General features: G+C 41.0%; 1 protein-coding gene across 3 annotated transcripts in view; it reads right to left on the bottom strand.

Annotated features, from left to right (window-relative positions):
* The window catches only part of LOC121385186 (WD repeat-containing protein 37-like), a 40,520-nt gene that overhangs the window by 11,127 nt on the left and 6,364 nt on the right, over positions 1-23,029 (bottom strand). For 2 of the 3 annotated variants that reach the window (XM_041515753.1, XM_041515755.1), the window contains exons 2-8: positions 20,636-20,901; positions 12,518-12,588; positions 10,961-11,056; positions 8,713-8,898; positions 7,419-7,603; positions 6,314-6,371; positions 1,938-2,123 (exon numbers count right to left, since the gene is read on the bottom strand). In XM_041515753.1, coding sequence (XP_041371687.1) covers positions 1,938-2,123; positions 6,314-6,371; positions 7,419-7,603; positions 8,713-8,898; positions 10,961-11,056; positions 12,518-12,588; positions 20,636-20,790 — 937 coding nt within the window. In that variant the 5' untranslated portion in view covers positions 20,791-20,901. The remainder of the gene's footprint in view (positions 1-1,937; positions 2,124-6,313; positions 6,372-7,418; positions 7,604-8,712; positions 8,899-10,960; positions 11,057-12,517; positions 12,589-20,635; positions 20,902-23,029) is intronic. The other variant, XM_041515754.1, reaches the window with a different exon arrangement.

Raw genomic sequence — 23,029 nt, 5'->3', positions numbered from 1 at the left:
TTTGATAGAGGCCTAGACTTTTCCCCTGAATATGACCTGCAAATATACCGTAAATCCTTCATTAAGAGGCCTAGAAATTTTTTCCTGAATATGACCTGCAAATATACCATAAATCTTTCGATCGAGGCCTAGACTTCTGTTCTTTTTTCGAGCTCCTGAATACGATTTGCAAATATACCGTAAATCCTTCGATAGAGGTCTAGACTTTTTTTTTTTCAAGCTCCTGAATATAACTTGCAAATATACTGTACATCCTTCGATAGAATCCATCGATAGAGGTCTAGACTTCTATTCTTTTTTCAAGCTCTTGAATATGATCTGCAAATATACCGTAAATCCTTCGATAGAGGCCTAGACTAAAGCAGGCCCATAAGGAGTGTAGGGGTGTGGGGGTGTGCATTGGGTGTAGCTCTGGATTAGTGCTCCACCACTGACATACATTACGACACTCCCTCCTTGCGCAGACCCCATTCACCATACAGCAACAGCCTCACCACTACACTGTTATACATTGTGATTACATTAATCACCTGGTAGTGTGTTTCCACTTCATACATTGTGATTACATTAATCACCATTTAGAGTATTTCCACATCATATATTGTCGTTACATTAATCACCTGTTAGTGTGTTTCCACGTCATACATTGTCATTATATTAATCACGTATTATATTAATCACCTGTTAGTGTGTTTCCACGTCATACATTGTCATTATATTAATCACGTGTTAGTGTGTTTCTACGTCATACATTGTCATTATATTAATCACGTGTTAGTGTGTTTCCACGTCATACATTGTCATTATATTAATCACGTGTTAGTGTGTTTCCACGTCATACATTGTCATTATATTAATCACGTGTTAGTGTGTTTCCACGTCATACATTGTCATTATATTAATCACCTGTTAGTGTGTTTCCACGTCATACATTGTCATTATATTAATCACCTGTTAGTGTGTTTCCACGTCATACATTGTCATTATATTAATCACGTGTTAGTGTGTTTCCACGTCATACATTGTCATTATATTAATCACGTGTTAGTGTATTTCCACGTCATACATTGTCATTATATTAATCACGTGTTAGTGTATTTCCACGTCATACATTGTCATTATATTAATCACCTGTTAGTGTGTTTCCACGTCATACATTGTCATTATATTAATCACCAGTGTTTCCATGTCATACATTGTCATTATATTAATCACCTGTTAGTGTGTTTCCACGTCATACATTGTCATTATATTAATCACGTGTTAGTGTATTTCCACGTCATACATTGTCATTATATTAATCACCTGTTAGTGTGTTTCCACGTCATACATTGTCATTATATTAATCACCAGTGTTTCCATGTCATACATTGTCATTATATTAATCACCTGTTAGTGTGTTTCCACGTCATACATTGTCATTATATTAATCACGTGTTAGTGTATTTCCACGTCATACATTGTCATTATATTCAATCACATACATTGTCACCTGTTAGTGTGTTTCCACGTCATACATTGTCATTATATTAATCACGTGTTAGTGTGTTTCCACGTCATACATTGTCATTATATTAATCACCTGTTAGTGTGTTTCCACGTCATACATTGTCATTATATTAATCACCTGTTAGTGTGTTTCCACGTCATACATTGTCATTATATTAATCACCTGTTAGTGTGTTTCCACGTCATACATTGTCATTATATTAATCACGTGTTAGTGTATTTCCACGTCATACATTGTCATTATATTAATCAACTGTTAGTGTGTTTCCACATCATACATTGTCATTATATTAATCACCAGTGTTTCCATGTCATACATTGTCATTATATTAATCACCTGTTAGTGTGTTTCCATGTCATACATTGTCATTATATTAATCACCTGTTAAGAGTGTTTCCACGTCATACATTGTCATTATATTAATCACCTGTTAGAGTGTTTATCTGCTCGCCCGTTTCAACGTCATGCAGAATGGCCTGTCTATCCCACGATGCTGTGATCACCTGACTTCCTCCCGCCATCCAGTCAGCGGCCATGACGACACCCACGTGACCCGTCAACTCCATCTGGGCAGTGCGCAGCTTCGCGCCTTCGTGAATCTGATCAGCAGTCTCTGAAATAAATCACATTTTTGGGTGGGGTTTTTTAAATGAAATAGGGAGTTATTTCTCTGTACAGCTGGACCATTCACTGATGGCATCATGGTGCGTCAGTGACATGATCTGATTATCTGGGACTCACAATGGAACACATTCTGGTTTAGCAAATGTTCAGTGTTAAATTATTAAAATGTCGTTAATTTATGGAATATTTTATTTGCCAAGAACTAAATGTTGTAGCCACTTTTAAAGGGACAGACCCTAGTTTTTAAACACTAAGGCATATTTTTTACTATTATAGCCATTTTTGATAATTTAAATCATACTTTAATTAGATTTTATGATTTAGATTATCAATTTCTGTACATTCGAAGTGTGTTTTGTCATCATGGTGTTTTTGTTATCACAAAATTCATTTCACATATTTTTAAAAATGCATGTGCGTCTGAGAAATAACACTTATGGAGTAGAGTTTTAGTATATTTTTAGGGGGTATATCACCATTTCAAAGTCACAGAGTCATGTTTCACTAACTTGTAAGTTGATCCAAATGTGTTACATGTTTGTAGATTAACTAAACTCAGTGTTAATTTTCACGGGTTTATTAAGGGGTCTGTCCCTTTAATAAAAATTAGCAATTGTCTAATTTGGCCATGTATTTCTAGTCCCCTATCAGTCCAACCACAGGAGATTATAGGTTTCATCTCCATCTGTCTGTCCATCCATCTGTCTAATTTGGCCATGTATTTCTAGTCCCCTATCAGTCCAACCACAGGAGATTATAGGTTTCATCTCCATCTGTCTGTCCATCCATCTGTCTAATTTGGCCATGTATTTATAGTCCCCTATCAGTCCAACCACAGGAGATTATAGGTTTCATCTCCATCTGTCTGTCCATCCATCTGTCTAATTTGGCCATGTATTTCTAGTCCCCTATCAATCCAACCACAGGAGATTATAGGTTTCATCTCCGTCCGTCTGTCTGTCCATCCATCTGTCTAATTTGGCCATGTATTTCTAGTCCCCTATCAATCCAACCACAGGAGATTATAGGTTTCATCTCCATCTGTCTGTCCATCCATCTGTCTAATTTGGCCATTTATTTCTAGTCCCCTATCAATCCAACCACAGGAGATTATAGGTTTCATCTCCGTCCGTCTGTCTGTCCATCCATCTGTCTAATTTGGCCATGTATTTCTAGTCCCCTATCAATCCAACCACAGGAGATTATAGGTTTCATCTCCGTCTGTCTGTCTGTCCATCCATCTGTCTAATTTGGCCATGTATTTCTAGTCCCCTATCAATCCAACCACAGGAGATTATAGGTTTCATCTCCGTCCGTCTGTCTGTCCATCCATCTGTCTAATTTGGCCATGTATTTCTAGTCCCCTATCAATCCAACCACAGGAGATTATAGGTTTCATCTCCATCCGTCTGTCTGTCCATCCATCTGTCTAATTTGGCCATGTATTTCTAGTCCCCTATCAATCCAACCACAGGAGATTATAGGTTTCATCTCCGTCCGTCTGTCTGTCCATCCATCTGTCTAATTTGGCCATGTATTTCTAGTCCCCTATCAATCCAACCACAGGAGATTATAGGTTTCATCTCCGTCCGTCTGTCTGTCCATCCATCTGTCTAATTTGGCCATGTATTTCTAGTCCCCTATCAATCCAACCACAGGAGATTATAGGTTTCATCTCCGTCCGTCTGTCTGTCCATCCATCTATCTAATTTGGCCATGTATTTCTAGTCCCCTATCAATCCAACCACAGGAGATTATAGGTTTCATCTCCGTCCGTCTGTCTGTCCGTCCATCTGTCTAATTTGGCCATGTATTTCTAGTCCCCTATCAATCCAACCACAGGAGATTATAGGTTTCATCTCCGTCCGTCTGTCTGTCCATCCATCTGTCTAATTTGGCCATGTATTTCTAGTCCCCTATCAATCCAACCACAGGAGATTATAGGTTTCATCTCCGTCCGTCTGTCTGTCTATCCATCTGTCTAATTTGGCCATGTATTTCTAGTCCCCTATCAATCCAACCACAGGAGATTATAGGTTTCATCTCCGTCCGTCTGTCTGTCCGTCCATCTGTCCCACTTACAGTTTTCCACGTTTTTTTCACAATGCCTCAAGATATTGAGCTAAAATTATGGAGGTAAGTTTGACTTTCATTGAGATTTACCCATTTTTTACAGAGTTATGGCTCTTGAACTAAGGAGATACAAAAATTAGTTTTCCAGACTTTTTTTTTAGCAATGCCCCAAGACACTTGAGCTGAAATTTTGTGTATAGCTTTATCATGTACTGTTATAAATCAAGTTTGAGTTTCATGGTGATTAACTAGTACATTACCGGTCACATGTCAGGCTGTAAGGACAGATGGGAATTATTTTTCATTACAACTATCAATGGTACCTCGGTGGTGTCGTGGTTAAGCCATCGGACATAAGGCTGGTAGGTACAGGGTTCGCGGCCCAGTACGGGCTCCCACCCAGAGAGAGCTCTAATGACTTAATGGGTAGGTGTAAGACCACTACACCCTCTTCTCTAATACTAACCACTAACCCAAAGTCCTGGACAGGCAGCCCAGATAGCTGAGGTGTGTGCCGAGACAGCGTGCTTGAACTTTAATTGGATATAAGCACGAATATAAGTTGAAATGAAATTGAAATGGTACCATAGGCTGTGGGATCAAATGACCTAAACAGACTGAGTTTTCTTCTTTTTTTTTCTTTTTTTTTTAAAGGAAGGGACAATTAAGGCATTTGTCCTGGTATAATGCACATTATTGCTTAATATCAACAAGTATAGTCGTATAGTTAATTAATTAAACGGTTAAATGTGACGGCTATTATATATAACGAGCGCAGCCATTTTGTACCATCTCAGTGAGTACGCCCTCTGGCGAGCTGGTGGTTACGTAATACTTAACGCGTAACGTCAGGAATGAGCCTTAGAACTAGAGAAACACAATCTACCTGGTTTTTGCGGGATGATAAATAGTCATGCATTGCAATGTTCTGTAATAATATACATTCCAGTAAGCCAGCAATAAGTATATCCAGCACTATATATATTATTTTTCGATACAAAATAAAATACCATTGTCAAAGTGGCTACACACAAGTCGAAATAATTAACAATGTTTTGTTCATGCATTAACCTACGTACTGAAATGATACGCGGAGTGTTTTCTTAGTTAATTGGTCTATGCTGTTAGTTGCTGCTACCTGTGATTCCTGATTGGCAGGTGTGTATTTGATTGGTAACCAGACGAGCCAATTAATTGATGCAAAAATACATACCGGTATTGTGGAATATTACCTGTCGCCCCTAAAATGGTAATGGACATGGTTTATTACTGTAAATAGTTCTGTAAAACTATTAATTAAGTAGACTTTTCCATCTAAAACCAGAGAACTGACCAATTACGTAGTCCCAAAGAAAAGAAAATTATCACTTGGGTATCGTGGGTTATCGTTTTTGCTCCAACGTAGCATATCAATAGGCCTAATAGTGTACATTTTTCCTTTGGATTATTTAACAGAGAAAAATACTATAACCCCATTTTGTTCCGTTAATGCAACTTGAAATATATTTAGTTAAATAGTTTATTATATTATTACGTCATTTATGCTGTTTTACAAGTCATGTTGATCAAAGTGAAGTGCCTTGTCGAAAATTACTGCTTTTGTTTACACTGTACATACAGGAGATGGTCAGGAGCTGATGTCACTTCGCCCTAAGCTATATCACCGGACATCACAAAAACGAAACAAAATGGCGGCCCCCCAGTTAGCAGGAATAATCATGGTTTTTTATTAATTCTAAAATTACGCGTTTTTCATTTGCTAAAGTGTCAGTATGTGTTGGTGGTCCAGGTATGCATCTTTCCAACAAATAAGGCTCTTGTTTGAGTTGACCCTACCTTTAAACTAGTACCTCAGCTTGTGGGTCAAATGACCTAAACAGACTGAGTTCTCTTTTTCTTTTCTGTTTTTCTTTTTTTTAAACTAGTATGTCAGGTTGTAGAATCAATATACCTCAACAAATGAAGTTATTTATTGTTTCAAATTAGTGTTTCACTACTGGTATAGCAAAGGAGCATCAGGCTGTATGCTCAATTAGACTAACAAGACTGAGTACCTGCTTCACTACTGGTGTTACAAAGAGTGCGGTATGTGCTGCTTTCACTTACCATCTGCATCTTCCTTTTCAGAACTTTCAATGTCATCTTCACCCGACGAATGAGATTTCTGAAATAAAATATTTTAATAAACGTCAAACCTTAATTACAAAGTTTTAATTAAAACAAGATAGATATAATGTTGTCTAAGTAATACTTAGAGTTTAAGTTTGTTTTGTTTTAACGACACCACTAGAGCACATTGATTTATTTATCATCGGCTTTTGGATGTCAAACATTTAGAAATTCTGACATTAGTCATAGAAAGGAAACCCACTACATTTTTCCATTAGTAACAAGGGATCTTCTATATGCACCACCCCACAGACAGTATAGCACATACCATGGCCTTTGATATACCATTCTTGGTGCACTGGCTGGAACGAAAAATTAGCCCAATGGTCCCCTGCCAGGGATCGATCCTAGATCAACCGCGCATCAAGCAAGCACTTTACCACTGGGCTACATCCCGCCAAGCCCCTCAAGAGACAAGTATGGTTCGTTCATGTTTAAACTAGGGCTGTGGTGTTTAGTACAGGGGTGTGGTGTTTAGTACACGGGTGTGGTGTTTAGTACAGGGGTGTGGTGTTTAGTACAGGGGTGTGGTGTTTAGTACAGGAGTGTACTAATTGGTTTAAACAATATTTATTTTGTCAAAAAAGGGATTGGTCAACAGGCTTAGCCTATAATAAGACCTCTCCCTACGTTTCACAAGTGGATACACATTAAAATACAACAGACTTACATATATACTTGATTAAAGAGGAAGAGGAAGAGAAAGAGAAGGGGTTTTAGTCTTAAGAGAGGAAAGCCACTACATGTTTCCATTAGTAGCAAGGGATCTTTTATATGCACCATACCACAGACAGGATAGCACATTCCACGGCCTTTGATATACCAGTCATGGTGCACTGGATGAAACGAAAAATAGCCCAATGGCCCACAGACGGGGATCAATCCTAGATCGGCCTCGCATCAAGCAACGACCTCTCCCCCTCCCAAAGAGAGGTGTGGATTTCATTCATGTTTACACTAGGGCTGTGGTGTTTCACACAGGGGTGCACTAATTCCATCCCGCTCTCGGCCCCTCAAACACGTGAATCTACAGACTACGTACCACGACCTCCGAGTGCGACTGTAACGTGACCTGGGGTCGCCAGATGTGAGCCGTTTCATCGCCAGACGCCGTCAGCACCAGATCCTGACTCGGGTGAAAGCGGATCGAGTTTATCGAGCCCTGGTGTCCAACGTATTGCACTAGACAATGGCCAGTCTCGATTGAAAATATCCTGGCGCGGTGGTCTGAAGTAATAACTCACAATATTACATAACATATTACACCATTATTTACTAAAACAGCACACTGCACCAGACAATGTCTGAAGTTTAAATTCACAATATTACATAACATCTTACACCATTATTTACTAAAACAACACACTGCAACAGACAATGTCTGAAGTTTAAATTCACAATCTTACCTAATATATTACACCATTATTTACTAAAACAGCACACTGCTCCAGACAATGTCTGAAGTTTAAATTCACAATCTTACCTAACATATTACACCATTATTTACTAAAACAGCACACTGCTCCAGACAATGTCTGAAGTTTAAATTCACAATCTTACCTAACATATTACACCATTATTTACTAAAACAACACACTGCACCAGACAATGTCTGAAGTTTAAATTCACAATCTTACCTAATATATTACACCATTATTTACTAAAACAGCACACTGCTCCAGACAATGTCTGAAGTTTAAATTCACAATCTTACCTAACATATTACACCATTATTTACTAAAACAACACACTACTCCAGACAATGTCTGAAGTTTAAATTCACAATCTTACCTAATATATTATACCATTATTTACTAAAACAACATACTGCACCAGACAATGTCTGAAGTTTAAATTCACAATCTTACCTAATATATTATACCATTATTTACTAAAACAACACACTGCACCAGACAATGTCTGAAGTTTAAATTCACAATCTTACCTAATATATTATACCATTATTTACTAAAACAACATACTGCACCAGACAATGTTTTACCTAACATATTACATCTTTAATCTAACCTCACCGATCCAAATCTCTACCATACACTGTAAAAAGACTTGAAGCTTGTTTTGTTTAACGACACCACTAGAGCACATTCATTAGTTAATTATCGGCTATTGTATGTCAAACATTTGGGAATTCCAACTCGTAGTCACGAGAGGAAACCGGCTACATTTTTCCTAATGCAGCAAGGGATCATTTATATGCACTCTCCCACCGACAGGAAAGCACATACCATGGCATTTGACCAGTTGTGGTGCACTGGTTGGAACAAGAAAAAACCTAATCAGTTGAAAAATGTGACAGTGACAGAGTATAATGTTACCTGCACATGCGGTTCCAATGACCTGGTGACCTGACTTCGAGGCACTGACGTCCCATACCCCGTCGCGGTGACCTCGGTATATTCGGACGAGATTGTAGAGCGTCGACTGAGGGCGAAAACTCGACACGATCTTGCTCGTTGAGGCTTTGTACGTCGTTTTTATCCTCTGTGACAGCTGGCTTGCTGCTTCAAAACAAATTTGAAACAATATTTTCATCAAAACAAAACAAAAAGAAAGTTAAAGTCTGTTTTAACGACACCACTAGAGCACATTGATTTATTAATCATTAAAAATTTGGTAATTCTGATTTGTAGTCGTCAGATGAACATGCTACATTTTTTCCATTAACAGCAAGGAATCTTTTATATGCACTGCGGTATACAATGTATGGACTAATATGGAGATATCTAGCCTGCAGTATACAATGTATGGACTAATATGGAGCTATTTCGCCTGTAGTATACAATGTAGGGACTAATATGGAGATATCTAGCCTGTAGTATACAATGTAGGGACTAATATGGAGATATCTCGCCTGCAGTATACAATGTATGGACTAATATGGAGATATCTCGCCTGCAGTATACAATGTATGGACTAATATGGATATATCTCACCTGTAGTATACAATGTATGGTTTAATATGGAGATATCTCGCCCGCAGTATACAATGTATGGACTAATATGGAGATATCTAGCCTGTAGTATACAATGTAGGGACTAATATGGAGATATCTAGCCTGCAGTATACAATGTATCGACTAATATGGAGATATCTCGCCTGCAGTATACAATGTATGGACTAATATGGATATATCTCACCTGTAGTATACAATGTATGGACTAATATGGAGATATCTAGCCTGCAGTATACAATGTATGGACTAATATGGATATATCTCACCTGTAGTATACAATGTATGGACTAATATGGAGATATCTCGCCTGCAGTATACAATGTATTGACTAATATGGAGATATCTCGCCTGCAGTATACAATGTATGGACTAATATGGAGATATCTCGCCTTCAGTATACAATGTATGGATTAATATGGAGATATCTCGCCTGCAGTATACAATGTATGGACTAATATGGAAATATCTAGCTTGTAGTATACAATGTATGGACTAATATGGAGATATCTCGCCCGCAGTATACAATGTATGGACTAATATGGATATATCTCACCTGTAGTATACAATGTATGGACTAATATGGAGATATCTCGCCTGCAGTATACAATGTATGGACTAATATGGAGATATCTCGCCCGCAGTATACAATGTATGGTTTAATATGGAGATATCTCGCCCGCAGTATACAATGTATGGACTAATATGGAGATATCTAGCCTGTAGTATACAATGTAGGGACTAATATGGAGATATCTAGCCTGCAGTATACAATGTATCGACTAATATGGAGATATCTCGCCTGCAGTATACAATGTACGGACTAATATGGAGATATCTCGCCTGCAGTATACAATGTATGGACTAATATGGATATATCTCACCTGTAGTATACAATGTATGGACTAATATGGAGATATCTAGCCTGCAGTATACAATGTATGGACTAATATGGATATATCTCACCTGTAGTATACAATGTATGGACTAATATGGAGATATCTTGCCTGCAGTATACAATGTATTGACTAATATGGAGATATCTCGCCTGCAGTATACAATGTATGGACTAATATGGAGATATCTCGCCTGCAGTATACAATGTATGGACTAATATGGAGATATCTCGCCTGCAGTATACAATGTATGGACTAATATGGAAATATCTAGCTTGTAGTATACAATGTATGGACTAATATGGAGATATCTCGCCCGCAGTATACAATGTATGGACTAATATGGAGATATCTCGCCTGCGGTATACAATGTATGGACTAATATGGAGATATCTAGCCTGCTGTATACAATGTAATGACTAATATGGAGATATCTCGCCCGCGGTATACAATGTATGGACTAATATGGAGATATCTCGCCCGCGGTATACAATGTCTGGACTAATATGGAGATATCTCAACTGTGTTATACAATGTAGACTAATATGGCGATATCTCGCCTGTGGTATACAATGTCTGGACTAATATGGAGATATCTCGCCCGCGGTATACAATGTGTGGACTAATATGGAGATACCTCGCCCGCGGTATACAATGTCTCGCCCACAGAACGTAAACGTATCTGACTGCAGTCAATGTGATCTGATAAGACTTACATCTTTTAGGTTTCTGGCCCACTTCTGACGCATCAGGAATGTCTATCACAGCTTTGTCTACACCAGACGCAGCAAGCAGTTCTATTCGCTCTTGTACTAAAAATGAAAGGGAGAAAGTAAACAATATATCATCAATATAAAATTAAAATAAAACTCAAATAAAAACATATTATTAACTTCTCATAAAAAAAAATTAATACAAACTTACAATTTAAGTCAAAAAGGATTTTTATAACAAAATACCATTATAATTGTATAGATTAAATTTTTAATGTAGAGATGGTTTTTGGTTTCTGTTTTTGTTTAACGACACCAGTGTTCTCGCTGGGTGAAATTAAATGAGGACAGCTGCACAACCCTTCCCCCGGCTTTCCAAAAAACAACACAAAAGCAAAACAAAAACAAAGAAAAGAAAAGCTTGGTTACCGTATATTGTTGTGTGTTGGTCGAATTTGTTGAAAGACCTATCCCTTATTTTTCCCCTTAGTATCTGGTACAAAAAGGTTGGCAAGTTGGACTAGCCAACTCATCTTTTATGTAGCTCAACCGAAGATACTGTCCGTCTGATGTTTACGGGCATTCGGTTTTTTTAAACTGATCAAAGTTAAAATATTATTATTTTAATAAAGATTTTAAGATATCTGAAAAATAATAAAGACTTTTTAAAAGTGATACCGTAATGCGGGATAACATTTTTCTGTTCTTTTTATTTCTATCCTAATCGAATGAATCAATCGCATTGGTATCACCTGCTGATAAAAGTAGTTTCATTTTTGTAAAGGTGGTGTATATATTATTTGACACCCAAGAGGAATTATTTTAATGATGAATACTATCACCTCACTAGTTTTAATAAGTGGTGATATCCCACACACATTAAAAGTTTTTAATATTTATTAGGAATTACTGAATAAACAAATGACATTAAGTACAACATCATCAGTTACAACCAATTCAATCTGCAATTGAGAAAAAGTTATCAGACTAGAGTCAGTGGACACAACAGACAGAATGACCGTTCTGATCACGTGACAAATTTGGTGCCAAATAAATGTTGATTTGTTTTAGTGGGAGATTGTCGAAATGATAAAAATTAAATGTTTTCATTGGTCAAATATAATTAAAATTTTGTTGAGTGTATCAAATATACAGGACAGGATAGCACATATCACAGCAGGGCTAACTCTGGCATTTGCCAAATTAGCCAATTGCAAAATTTGAAAGCAGTTGGCGAATTTTATTTTAATTTGGCGAAATAATTTTATGTAATAACTGACTTTTTTTTTAAAAATAACTGTTGATTTCTGCCATTTTTGAAGTTTAATAAACAATTTGGTGAACTGTTTTGCTCACCCAGAGCTAGTCCTGCCCAGCTTTTGAGACCAGTTGTGGTGCACTGATTGGAACGAGAAAAAAAAGCAATCAGATGAATGGATCCACCGAGGTGATTCGATCCTCCAGTGCAAGCACATCAGGGGAGCAAGCGCCCAACCGACTGAGCTAGACCCCGCCCAATGACAATCAAATCATATGGTGAAAACCAAGACTAAAACTCACATGTTAGGTTTGCACTGTAGAGGTTTTCAAATTCTTTCTCTATCTGACCAAACAGGTCATACAGGCGATCTCTGAAAAAACAACAACAAATTTAGAAAATTTGTTTCTAATTTTCATTATTATTCATACTTACCTAGTGCTAGCACAACAAATATGCTATTCAACCTGAGTCATACCTACACATTGCAGAATTCTCTCCCTTGCCAGATATGCACAATGCTATCCTTACACGGGCTACCTGTAACTTCATTCTCAGTTCAAAGTCCACCCAAACCCACCGAGGGAAAGCCTCATAGGGGTGGGTGGGATTTATAGTTTGTTGTGCTAGCATTAGGTAAGTATGAATAATAATGAAAATTAGAAACAAATTTTCTAATAATCTTATTCAACTTACTGTGCTAGCACAACAAATATGCTATAACGGACGTGCAATGACACCATTAGAGCACATGAATTCAACATTAATGGGAGGAGGTAAGAAAATAGAGGACTTACCCGTACCCAAAAAGCTCCTTTGAAGTAATGACATGGAGATAGGATGAACCACGACATACGGTAACAAGGAGTCAAAAAACTTTTGAGAATAAAAAGGGTCTTCCCAAAAGAAAAACTCATCCCCATGAAAGGGAGGAAAAACATCTCCCCAGGGAGAGGAAACGGTAGACAACACTACAAAACCCCCCTCTCTCAGAAAAGGGTGGAGTGTTAAACATGTCTGAAGCGTGAATCGATGGCAGTCGGACGGAAAAGAGGTCGACCCCTTTCCGTTGCCCTGCGCACAGACACGATGTGTTGAGCCGCAATGACTGTCTGGATCCTACGCGTACCGTCAGGACCAACCGCCATATCCTGGAAATAGAAACGGTCAAAAGTGTGCCGTCCTTTCCAAACCCCTGCATCCATGACCTTTATAATATCTAAAGAGTCATGAAAATTCAGGGAAGCAGAAATGGCTCGGATTTCATGTGGTTTAACAGAGAAATTCTGTAACACATGATCACCCGCCATCTCATATGCTAGCTTGATGGTAGCTGCTATCCATCGAGACAAAGCATTTTTTGTGGCATCACCAGGCCTAATGGTATAAGAAATAAACAATCTCTTTTTACCCTGCCGCCAGTTTTTCATACGCTCCAAATAATACTTCAATGCTCTCACCAGGCAAAGAAGTCTATCTGAGTTGTCAGATGACAGTGTACGAGATAAACTGTGAATGACAGTAGGTGGAAACTCTTTCCCCGGAGACTGGTTTTTAGCAACAAAGTACGTAAAGTGACAGACCCGTCCGAATTGTAATCAACCAAGTCATGCAAAAAAGCATGCATCTCACTGATCTGACGACAAGCTGCCAGTGAAACCAGAAACAGAGTCTTCCACGTCAAGGCACGAAGACTAGCAAACCTCAACAGCTCATAAGGGCACACCCTTAAGAGCATGTAACACCAGAAAGACATTCCATTTCGGAATAATGGAAGGTCGTTCAACCATGGATTGCAATGATTTAAGTAAATCATGCAACACCAAGTTCATAGAAAAGTCACGACATCCACACTGTTTAAGAGTAGTGAAAATCGTAGCTCTGTGACTTTTCACTGTCGTGACTTTAAGTTTCCTTTCTTGGACCAACACCAGAAAGTACTCCGCTAAATTGTTGACAGTAGGCGATAAGGGATCGAAATCCTGTGCGTTCGCCCAATGAACCCACACACGCCAGTGACACTGATAAACCGACTCGGTAGATTTGCGCTTTGCTGAAGAGACGAGATGCGCAGAAAAACCTCTGCGTCGCAAGGAAGCCCTGATAACCTCCACGCGTGAAGCCGGAAGACCTCCGGCTTCGGATGCCACACCGTCTGACTCGGTCGCTGGCTGAGTAGATCGGACAACACTGGTAACCGGAACAGGACTGCCACTAACAGTGACAGGAGCTGTGGAAAACAGGGCTGCGCCACCCACAGACGAGCTATCAACGTCACGTGACAAGGTTCCTGGACCACTTTGGTCAACACCTTGCCGAGTAAGACAGGAGGAGGGAAGGCATAAAAATCCAGTCCCGTCCAATCCATACTCAACGCATTGTACTCCAACGCCAATGTGTCCGGTACCGGGGACATGAACACCGGCAATTGGTTGTTCAACCGTGTGGCAAACATGTCTACCTGTGGACTGCCCCAAACACGGAGAACCACTGCGACCACCCCTTTGTTCAACATCCACTCCGTCTGAACAGGGGTATGTCGACTGAGGGCATCGGCTAACACATTCACCGAAGAAGGAATGTGTTTCGCCCACAGAGTCATCCCTAGTTGGTCGCAGAATTCCAAAATCGCAAGAGCTTTGCGACCCAAAGTCTCTGATTTGGTTCCACCCCAATGATTGAGATATGCCACTACCGACGTATTGTCGCATCTCAACAGAATTCGACGGTGTCGAAGAACACACTGGAAATAAAGACAGGCACGATGCACTGCCTCCATCTCCAAACAGTTGATATGAAGCTTCCTCTCGGAGAGACTCCATACTCCTGAAATGTGTTGATCCAACAGATGCGCCCCGTACCCGTGCAGTGACGCATCTGTGAAAGGATCAGATCCGGAGCAGGGGGGTGCAACGGAACCGATAGGGACATGCACTTGTCCGACAGGCACTCCTGTATCAGATGAGTGAACCATGGGCCCAGAGGCACTATCATGTCCCAATTGTGACCTTCCCACCGTGGCGACAAATGCCACTGGAGTGGTCGTTTGAATCGCCTGAACCGATCAATGAGGCCAGAGATTCAAGGTGGCCCAACACCACGTGGAGAGATCGTACCGTAGTACTTTGCTCCCCCATCAAACGTCACGCCGACGTTTGAAAATTGTGGATACGCGCATCGGTGGGACGAACCGACGCTACCACAAGATCGAAGACCACTCCGAGATATGTGAAAATCGGAGCCGGCGTTAACTCCGATTTCACCCAATTAGGAATAAAACCCAATTGGAGGATCGTGTCCAAAACCAACCCGACATTGGTCTGACACTCCTGTTGTGACGAAGCTGGAATCAACCAATCGTCCAGATAGGTATGCATTCGAACCCCTAACGAATGAACATGACCTACCACTGCTTTTACCACACATGTAAAAACATGGGGACTCATTGCCAACCCGAACGGGAGCACATGAAACTCATGCGCTTTCCCGTCAAAAAGGAAGCGCAGAAACTTCCAAAATGTCTTGTGCACCGGGACATGGAGGTATGCGTCTTTCAGATCGATAGAAGCAGCCCACTCCCCAATTTGAAGCAGGTTTCGGACCGAATAAACCGTTTCCATTTTCATGGCAGGAACGTCGACATAGACGTTCAGTGGCTTCAAATTTAGGATTGGTCTCCATTCCCCATTTTTCTTCCGGGCGAAGAAAAGATGAGAATAAAATCCCGGAGTGTCCAGACTGACTCTCTGGATGGCCCCTTTGTCGAGAAACTCGGCAATCATACTCTCCACTAAAACGCGCCAATCCACGGACGGTAACGGCGGCATTCTCAGAGTGGAAGTAAGAGGGGGGCTCGAAGAAAAGGGTATTTTGTAACTGTCGAACGACCGACAGAACCCAGGGGTCGAGACCCGGCAGCTTGCACCAATTTCGAAGGAAATGGCGGAGCCTGCCCCCCACGGTACCCTCGAAAGCAACTGCCGATCGTTCACGTACCCTCACGCCAACCGCTTACCACCCGTAGGCACAACGCCTTTGGTGGAATGAGAACGGAACGCAGTACGACGTTTGCGTCCTCGCTTAGCAGAAGACGGGTTGTTACCTGGTTGCCTCCTAGTGTCAGGAACCCTAGGGATCTGAGCCGACTGTAAAAAAGCAGCCTTTTTCACAGGAGGCGGCTTGAACCCCGAAGACGTGGACCGACGTTTACCAGAGGTTGAGGGTTGAGTGTTCGGGACTGACCGCGACAAATTCTTGTCTAGGACAATATTAAAATCGGGACCGAAAAGTACGTTTTCCCATACCGAACGTGTACGAAAAAACATCTTCGCAACGTTTGACGCACTCAAACCCACCAGGTAATGGTCACGCCGTAACAAAAGACTGTTCGCAAACAATCGGCCAGATAACTGAGCGATATGCTTAGAGGCTTTTGACGCAGCCTCCAAACAGCCTTTCGCCATCGTGGGAAGGCTCTCGACAGCCTTATCCAAGCCAAATAGGAACGTACCTAAATGGTTATTAACCTGAAACATTGACTTAGCCAGACGTTTGAACAATTCCAGATCCACGAATGGCAATGACACATGCGGCGATGGGGAACAAGCGGCTTGCACACTAGTGGGAACAACAGCCGGATGTTCGAGAAAATCTGCCCCCAACGTCTCATAGGAGTCAGCACGAAAAATGCGCGCTCCTGTTAAGATTTTCCCCGTAGGCAGTGCCGTTGGGTACTCATCAACACCCACTCCCAGGATACGATCACTGCCAGTGATCAACGCATCAATGTCATAAAGTGAACTGTGCACCTCCTGAGCAAGTGGTAAACCTGACTCCTCACGAGGAGTGACCAAATTCAAGGAACGGTTCCCGAAGGAGACACCCTTGAACGTAGGCTGGGCCTCAACCTGGGGTATAGCGTCCCCGCATACCTGCCGGACCTGGTCTCTGACAAAAGTGAGAGAGAGCTGGGTCAGCGACAGAATCCGGTCCAACCGACGCTTCCTCTGAAGCCAGGTCACTGTCCATTGGATCCCGAAGATCTACATGGACTCCTCCCCCTAATCGAGACGCCCCTTGGGCAGTGTCTCCCAAGACGGAAAAAACAGGAACCGAACGACAATCCCTAACTGCATCGTCAAACCGCTGTCGAGACGCAGTTTCTGCTGGTTTTGGCGGAAAACCAGAGGAGGGGGAGGAATGGGAGCCGCACCCGACGGTCCCGTCTGCGTAAGCAATGATCCCAACCGAGTGTTCAAAAATTCCACAAAACTCCGAAACAACGTTTCCTGAAAGCCTAACGGTCGTTCCTGCACCAAGTGCGGAACGGTCGGAGTTTGCGGCCACAGAGTACCCCCAGCCGAGGGGTATCTGCGCGAACCTCGTCCTCTATCGAGTAAAGTCGAAGAGGTAGGGACCAAAGACGGTGCAAACTGTGAGGAGATGTCCGTTGCTACCAAAGTCACCGGACCCTTGGGGTAAACATATGCAAACAGAGGACCAAAACGGGATGAGTCCTCCACACAACAGTAAACATCGGTCGGGATGCCATCAGAGACGGATCCCGGCATCGGAACAACTGGCTCAGTTCGAAGCAAACTGGCAGAACTCTCCTCGGGCCTTGAGAATGCTGAGGTGCCGAAGCAACTGTCAGCAATCGAAGGCAAAGTCGGGGCCACCTGCTCTGCGGACGAAGCAGTGGACCTATGCACAACGGAGTGCATGTGCTCGGTAACCGATGAAGTCGTCAAACCCGGTGCCACGACGACTCCACCCTGCCCCCCTTCTGTTTGTAAAGGTAACCGTAAAGACAATGGTGAGGCACAAGACAAAGTCACACAAAGAGAATAAGGCGCCGTCACTAACGAAGACGGCTCACTTACCACGGTCACAATAGGAGCCCGGAGGGGGGGGGGGGGGGGGGCGCTCCTGAAGTATCGGTAACTGTACTCGTAACATGGACCGACGAAGAAAAACACTTGTGTTTCCCCCCTTTCCGGACACTTTTCGAAGTGTCCACAGACTTATGGGACTTACCCACTAAGTCCGACTTGCCGACTACTGCCTAAGCAGCCGACAAGATTTTGCTGGTACCCGAAACCTGAGTCTGCGAACCGAACCGAACCCACTGGTCAGGAGACCACGTGGCGCAGATCTCACACTGACGGTCTTGAGAACAAGACCAACAGTCCGGACACAACACGTGTGTGTCTTTACGTCGTAAAGGAAATATACAACCATCTCGCGCACAAAATGTCAACGAACTCGCGTCGCACATGGTAAATTCAACACAGAATTCCCAACTACCAACCGTATGTCAAGTTCAACTGAAAAACAAACACAAAATTACAAGTAAAGAAACTTTTTGCCAAAGCTTAAACAGGTGTTGACAGGTGGACTGCAGAATTGAGAATGAAGTTACAGGTAGCCCGTGCAAGGATAGCATTGCGCATATCCGGCAAGGGAAAGAATTCTGCAGTGTGTAGGTATGACTCAGGTTGAATAGCATGTTTGTTGTGCTAGCACAGTAAGTTGAATAAGACTAATTTAAAGTTTGTTTTGTTTAATGACACCACTAGACTTGTTGAGCACACTGACTTATTTAATAACTGGATATTGGAAGTCAATCATTTGGTAATCCCAACACATAGTCTTCAAGAGGAAACCCACTACACTTTTCCATTTAATAGCAAGGGATCTTTTATATGCACCATCTCAGACAGCGTAGCACATACCACAACATCTGATATATACCAGTTGTGGTGCACTGGCTTGAACAAGAAATAGCCCAATGGGTCCACCGACAGCAAAAAAAAAAAAATGTTTTATTTAACAACGCACTCAACACATTTCTTTAAAAATGCCCCCCCTACCCACCCACCCCCCCCCTTGCTTCACCTATAGTACTATTTCTGAGTAATATAAAACAGCACATACCTCAACCCTATCCCTAATCACTCGACCTTAATATAAAATAATACCAAAAACAAAAAACGTTTGTAAAATGTTTAACGACAGCTCATTGAATTATTAATCAATGGCTATTGGAAAAAGAAAAGAAAGAAAGAAATGTATTATTTAACGACACACTCCAACACATTTTATTTACGGTTATATGGCATCAGACATATGGTTAAGGACCACACAGATTTTGAGAGGAAACCCGCTGTCGCCACTACATGGGCTACTCTTTCCGATTAGCAGCAAGGGATCTTTTATTTGCGCTTCCCACAGGCAGGATAGCACAAACCATGGCCTTTGTTGAACCAGTTATGGATCATTGGTCGGTGCAAGTGGTTTGCACCTACCCATTGAGCCTTGCAGAGCACTCTCTCAGGGTTTGGAGTCTGTATCTGGATTAAAAATCCCATGACTCAACTGGGATCCAAACCCATTACCTACCAGCCTGTAGACCGATGGCCTAACCACGACGCCACCAAGGCCAGTCTGGCTATCTAGTGTCATAGCTCATGGTTGTTTTGATACTTAGTCAAGAGAAACATCAATTTAGAAAACCTCTGCTGCCACATAATCCAGCTGACAAAGCAGCAAGGGATATTTTAAAGCACTTTCCCACAGACAGGACAGTACATACCCTCAAACCCATCACACCTCAGATGAAAGTTAAAGTTTGTTTAGTTTAACGACACCACTAGAGCACATTGATTAATTAATCATCGGCTATTGGAACGAAATGTTTTATTTAACGACACACTCAACACATTTTATATACGGTTATATGGAGTCGGTCGGCTATTAGATATCAAACATTTAGTAATTCTGACATATAGTCTTGAGAGGAAACCCACTACATTTTTTTTCATTAGTAGCAAGAGATCTTTTACAAAAAAAAACATGCCACTACATAATACAAAAGCAAGCAATCTTTTATAAGCACTTTCCCATTGACAGGACAGTACATACCATGGCCTTTGGGAACTGGCTGGGACAGGGGGAAAACTCTCAAATCCATTAAGGGGGGATTGGCCCTGCAACCCATATCACATCTCAGTTAAAAGTTAGTTTGCTATCTCATCCCAGCCAGTGCACCACGACTGGTATAACAAAGTCCCTGGTATGTGCTATCCTGTCTCTGGGATGGTGCATAAAAAAAGTTCCCTTGCTACAAATGGAAAAATGTAGCGGTTTTCTTCTCTAGGACTATATGTTAAATAGACAAATGTTTGGCATCCAATAGCTGATGATTAAAAATCATTGTACTCTAGTGGTGTCATTAAACAAACCAAAACAAACTATCTCCTAATACAAAATCTTTTTTAAATAAATTTAAAATGTTAACCTGGAGATCAACCCCCAACCCCCACCCAACAAACACCCATAATAAAAAATTTTAAAAAATGCATGTTCCTGTCCCACCACCCCCTAAGAGTGTGTGGAACAGCCCTGACTCCCTTCCTTACCTCATGATGGGAGGCAGCAGTCCCTCAGCCTCGATATCATCACGGAAACGACTCATGCTTGGAATGGATGCCCGACCCTCGCCATGGCTGCGGTTCCTTCGGATCATCTCCACTCTCTTGGACTTTGTTGACTTGGCAACGCTGTCCGTTGGCATGCTGCGAACGTCCTGGGGTCCCGACAGAAATACTGCTCAATCGGATTGGCCCGATCAATTATTCATACATCTTTAATGTTTCTTGAACACTGTGCTACAAAAAGCACCGTGCTGCAATACAAGTGAAATCAATAGAGTGCTGAAGTGCTGTTGTGACGTGCTATTTTCACTGAATAAGATCATTAACACCAACACTGTGTGCTAAATAAAAGTGACATGCACATTGTTATTAGACCTGTTCCATAACTGATTGCAATGAGGGAGAACGGGAGATGATTTTTTTTATTAAATACAGTATAGACACAAAACATGTTATTTAAACCATAAGTGTATGTATAATATATGTGTGTATATGTATATGTACAATATATGTATATGAACAATAAATACAAAACTTAATCCAGCCGGCAAGAAAAGAAACCACCACTTGTACCAATGATTATCAACAAAGCATCCATTATGTGGATTTTTCCAGACAAGACAAACAGCACATACCAGCTGATATGCCAACAGTGGAGTCCTGACTCAAAGGAGATGTTTAACATGCTGCAACAAATACTGGGAATGTTTGTTTAACATGTTGGAACAAAAGGCAGGGAATGTTTAACATGTGAGAACAAAAGACTGGGAATGTTTCTTTAACATGTTGTCAGAACAAAAGGTAGGGAATTTTTAACATGATGGAACAAAAGACCGAGAATGTTTAACATGTTGGAACAAAAGGCAGGGAACATTTAACATGTTGGAACAAAGACAGGGAATATTTAACATGTTGGAACAAAAGGCAGGGAATGTTTAACATGTTGGAACAAAGACAGGGAATATTTAACATGTTGTCAGAACAAGTCTGGGAAAGTTTAACATGTTGGAACAAAGACGGAATATTTAACATGTTGTCAGAACAAAAGTCAGGGAAAGATTAACATGTTGGAACAAAGAAAGAAATGCTTTATTTAACGACGCATTCAACACATTTTATTTACGGTTATATGGCGTCAGACATATGGTTAAGGACCACACGGATTTTGAGAGGAAACCCGTTCTCGCCACTTCATGAGCTACGCTTTCCGATTAGCAGCAAGGGATCTTTTATTTGCGCTTCCCACAGGCAGGACAGCACAAACCATGGCCTTTGTTGAACCAGTTATGGACCCATTGAGCCTTGCGGAACACTCACTCAGGGTTTGGAGTCAGTATCTGGATTAAAAATCCCAAGCCTCGACTGGGATCCGAACTCAGTACCTACCAGCCTGTAGGCCGATGGCCTAACCACGACACCACCGAGGCCGGCCCGGTATGTTGGAACAAAGACAGGGAATATTTAACATGTTGTCAGAACAAAAGTTCACTTCCGGGTGAGAGTTCATTCATCAAGGTCCACTATAGTTCCTAATTGTGACATATGTTGTGGTTCACATATTCACTTCTAGTAATTGGGGAACAATTAAAACAATTTGTAGTTTTCAATGGTAAGCCTTCATGAGCTGGATTTTGCCCATGTTATTTTGTAATATTTCGCATCGACTTTTTGAGACATGGGTGTATAATGAAAGAGACAGCCAGAGTGAATCAGTTAATGAATCCCCTGTTCAGACCGGTGCTACAGCCAGATGCGGTCATATAGCAAAAAACTGAGATTGAAATGTACTCAATTTTGGAGTGAAAATAAATGCTTATACAATAATGTATGTTTGCAATGGTATATATTGTTAGTGCCAACAAGAAGCTGGCTCAATTTAACATGGATTTCAATGACAGATGACATCTGTGTAATGAGACCCGAGTAAAAAAATTCATATTATTATTATTACGGTAGATTGGATACAGACATGTAATGACTGTCTGATCTTGTGACAAATTTAGTGAAAAATAACTACGATAGCTTCTGTCAGAGGTTACGTTAAAATAAAATAAGTATGTTTTCATTGCTCAAATATAATACAATTTTGTGCTGTGTGCACATGTATCAAATGAACAGACAATGGAGTAGAACTTATAGAATACTAATAGAGACTGCGGAAAATACACCACAGGGCTAGCTCTGGCACTCGCCAAACTCGCCAATTGCGAATTTCGAAAGCAGTGCCAGTGGTCAAATTTTATTTTAGTTTGGCAAAATAATTTCATGTAATACTAGTGCTTGACATTATTCAGAAAATAACTAACAATTTCTGCAATTTTTTAAGTTTAATAGACAATTTGGTGAATTGTTTTGCTCACCCATAGCTAGCCCTGCATG

Source organism: Gigantopelta aegis, chromosome 11 (assembly GCF_016097555.1).
Source record: "Gigantopelta aegis isolate Gae_Host chromosome 11, Gae_host_genome, whole genome shotgun sequence".
NCBI classification, from domain to species: Eukaryota; Metazoa; Mollusca; class Gastropoda; order Neomphalida; family Peltospiridae; genus Gigantopelta; species Gigantopelta aegis.
The sequence above is the reverse complement of the archived record's forward strand: the minus strand, read 5'-3'. Positions and strand labels throughout refer to the sequence as shown.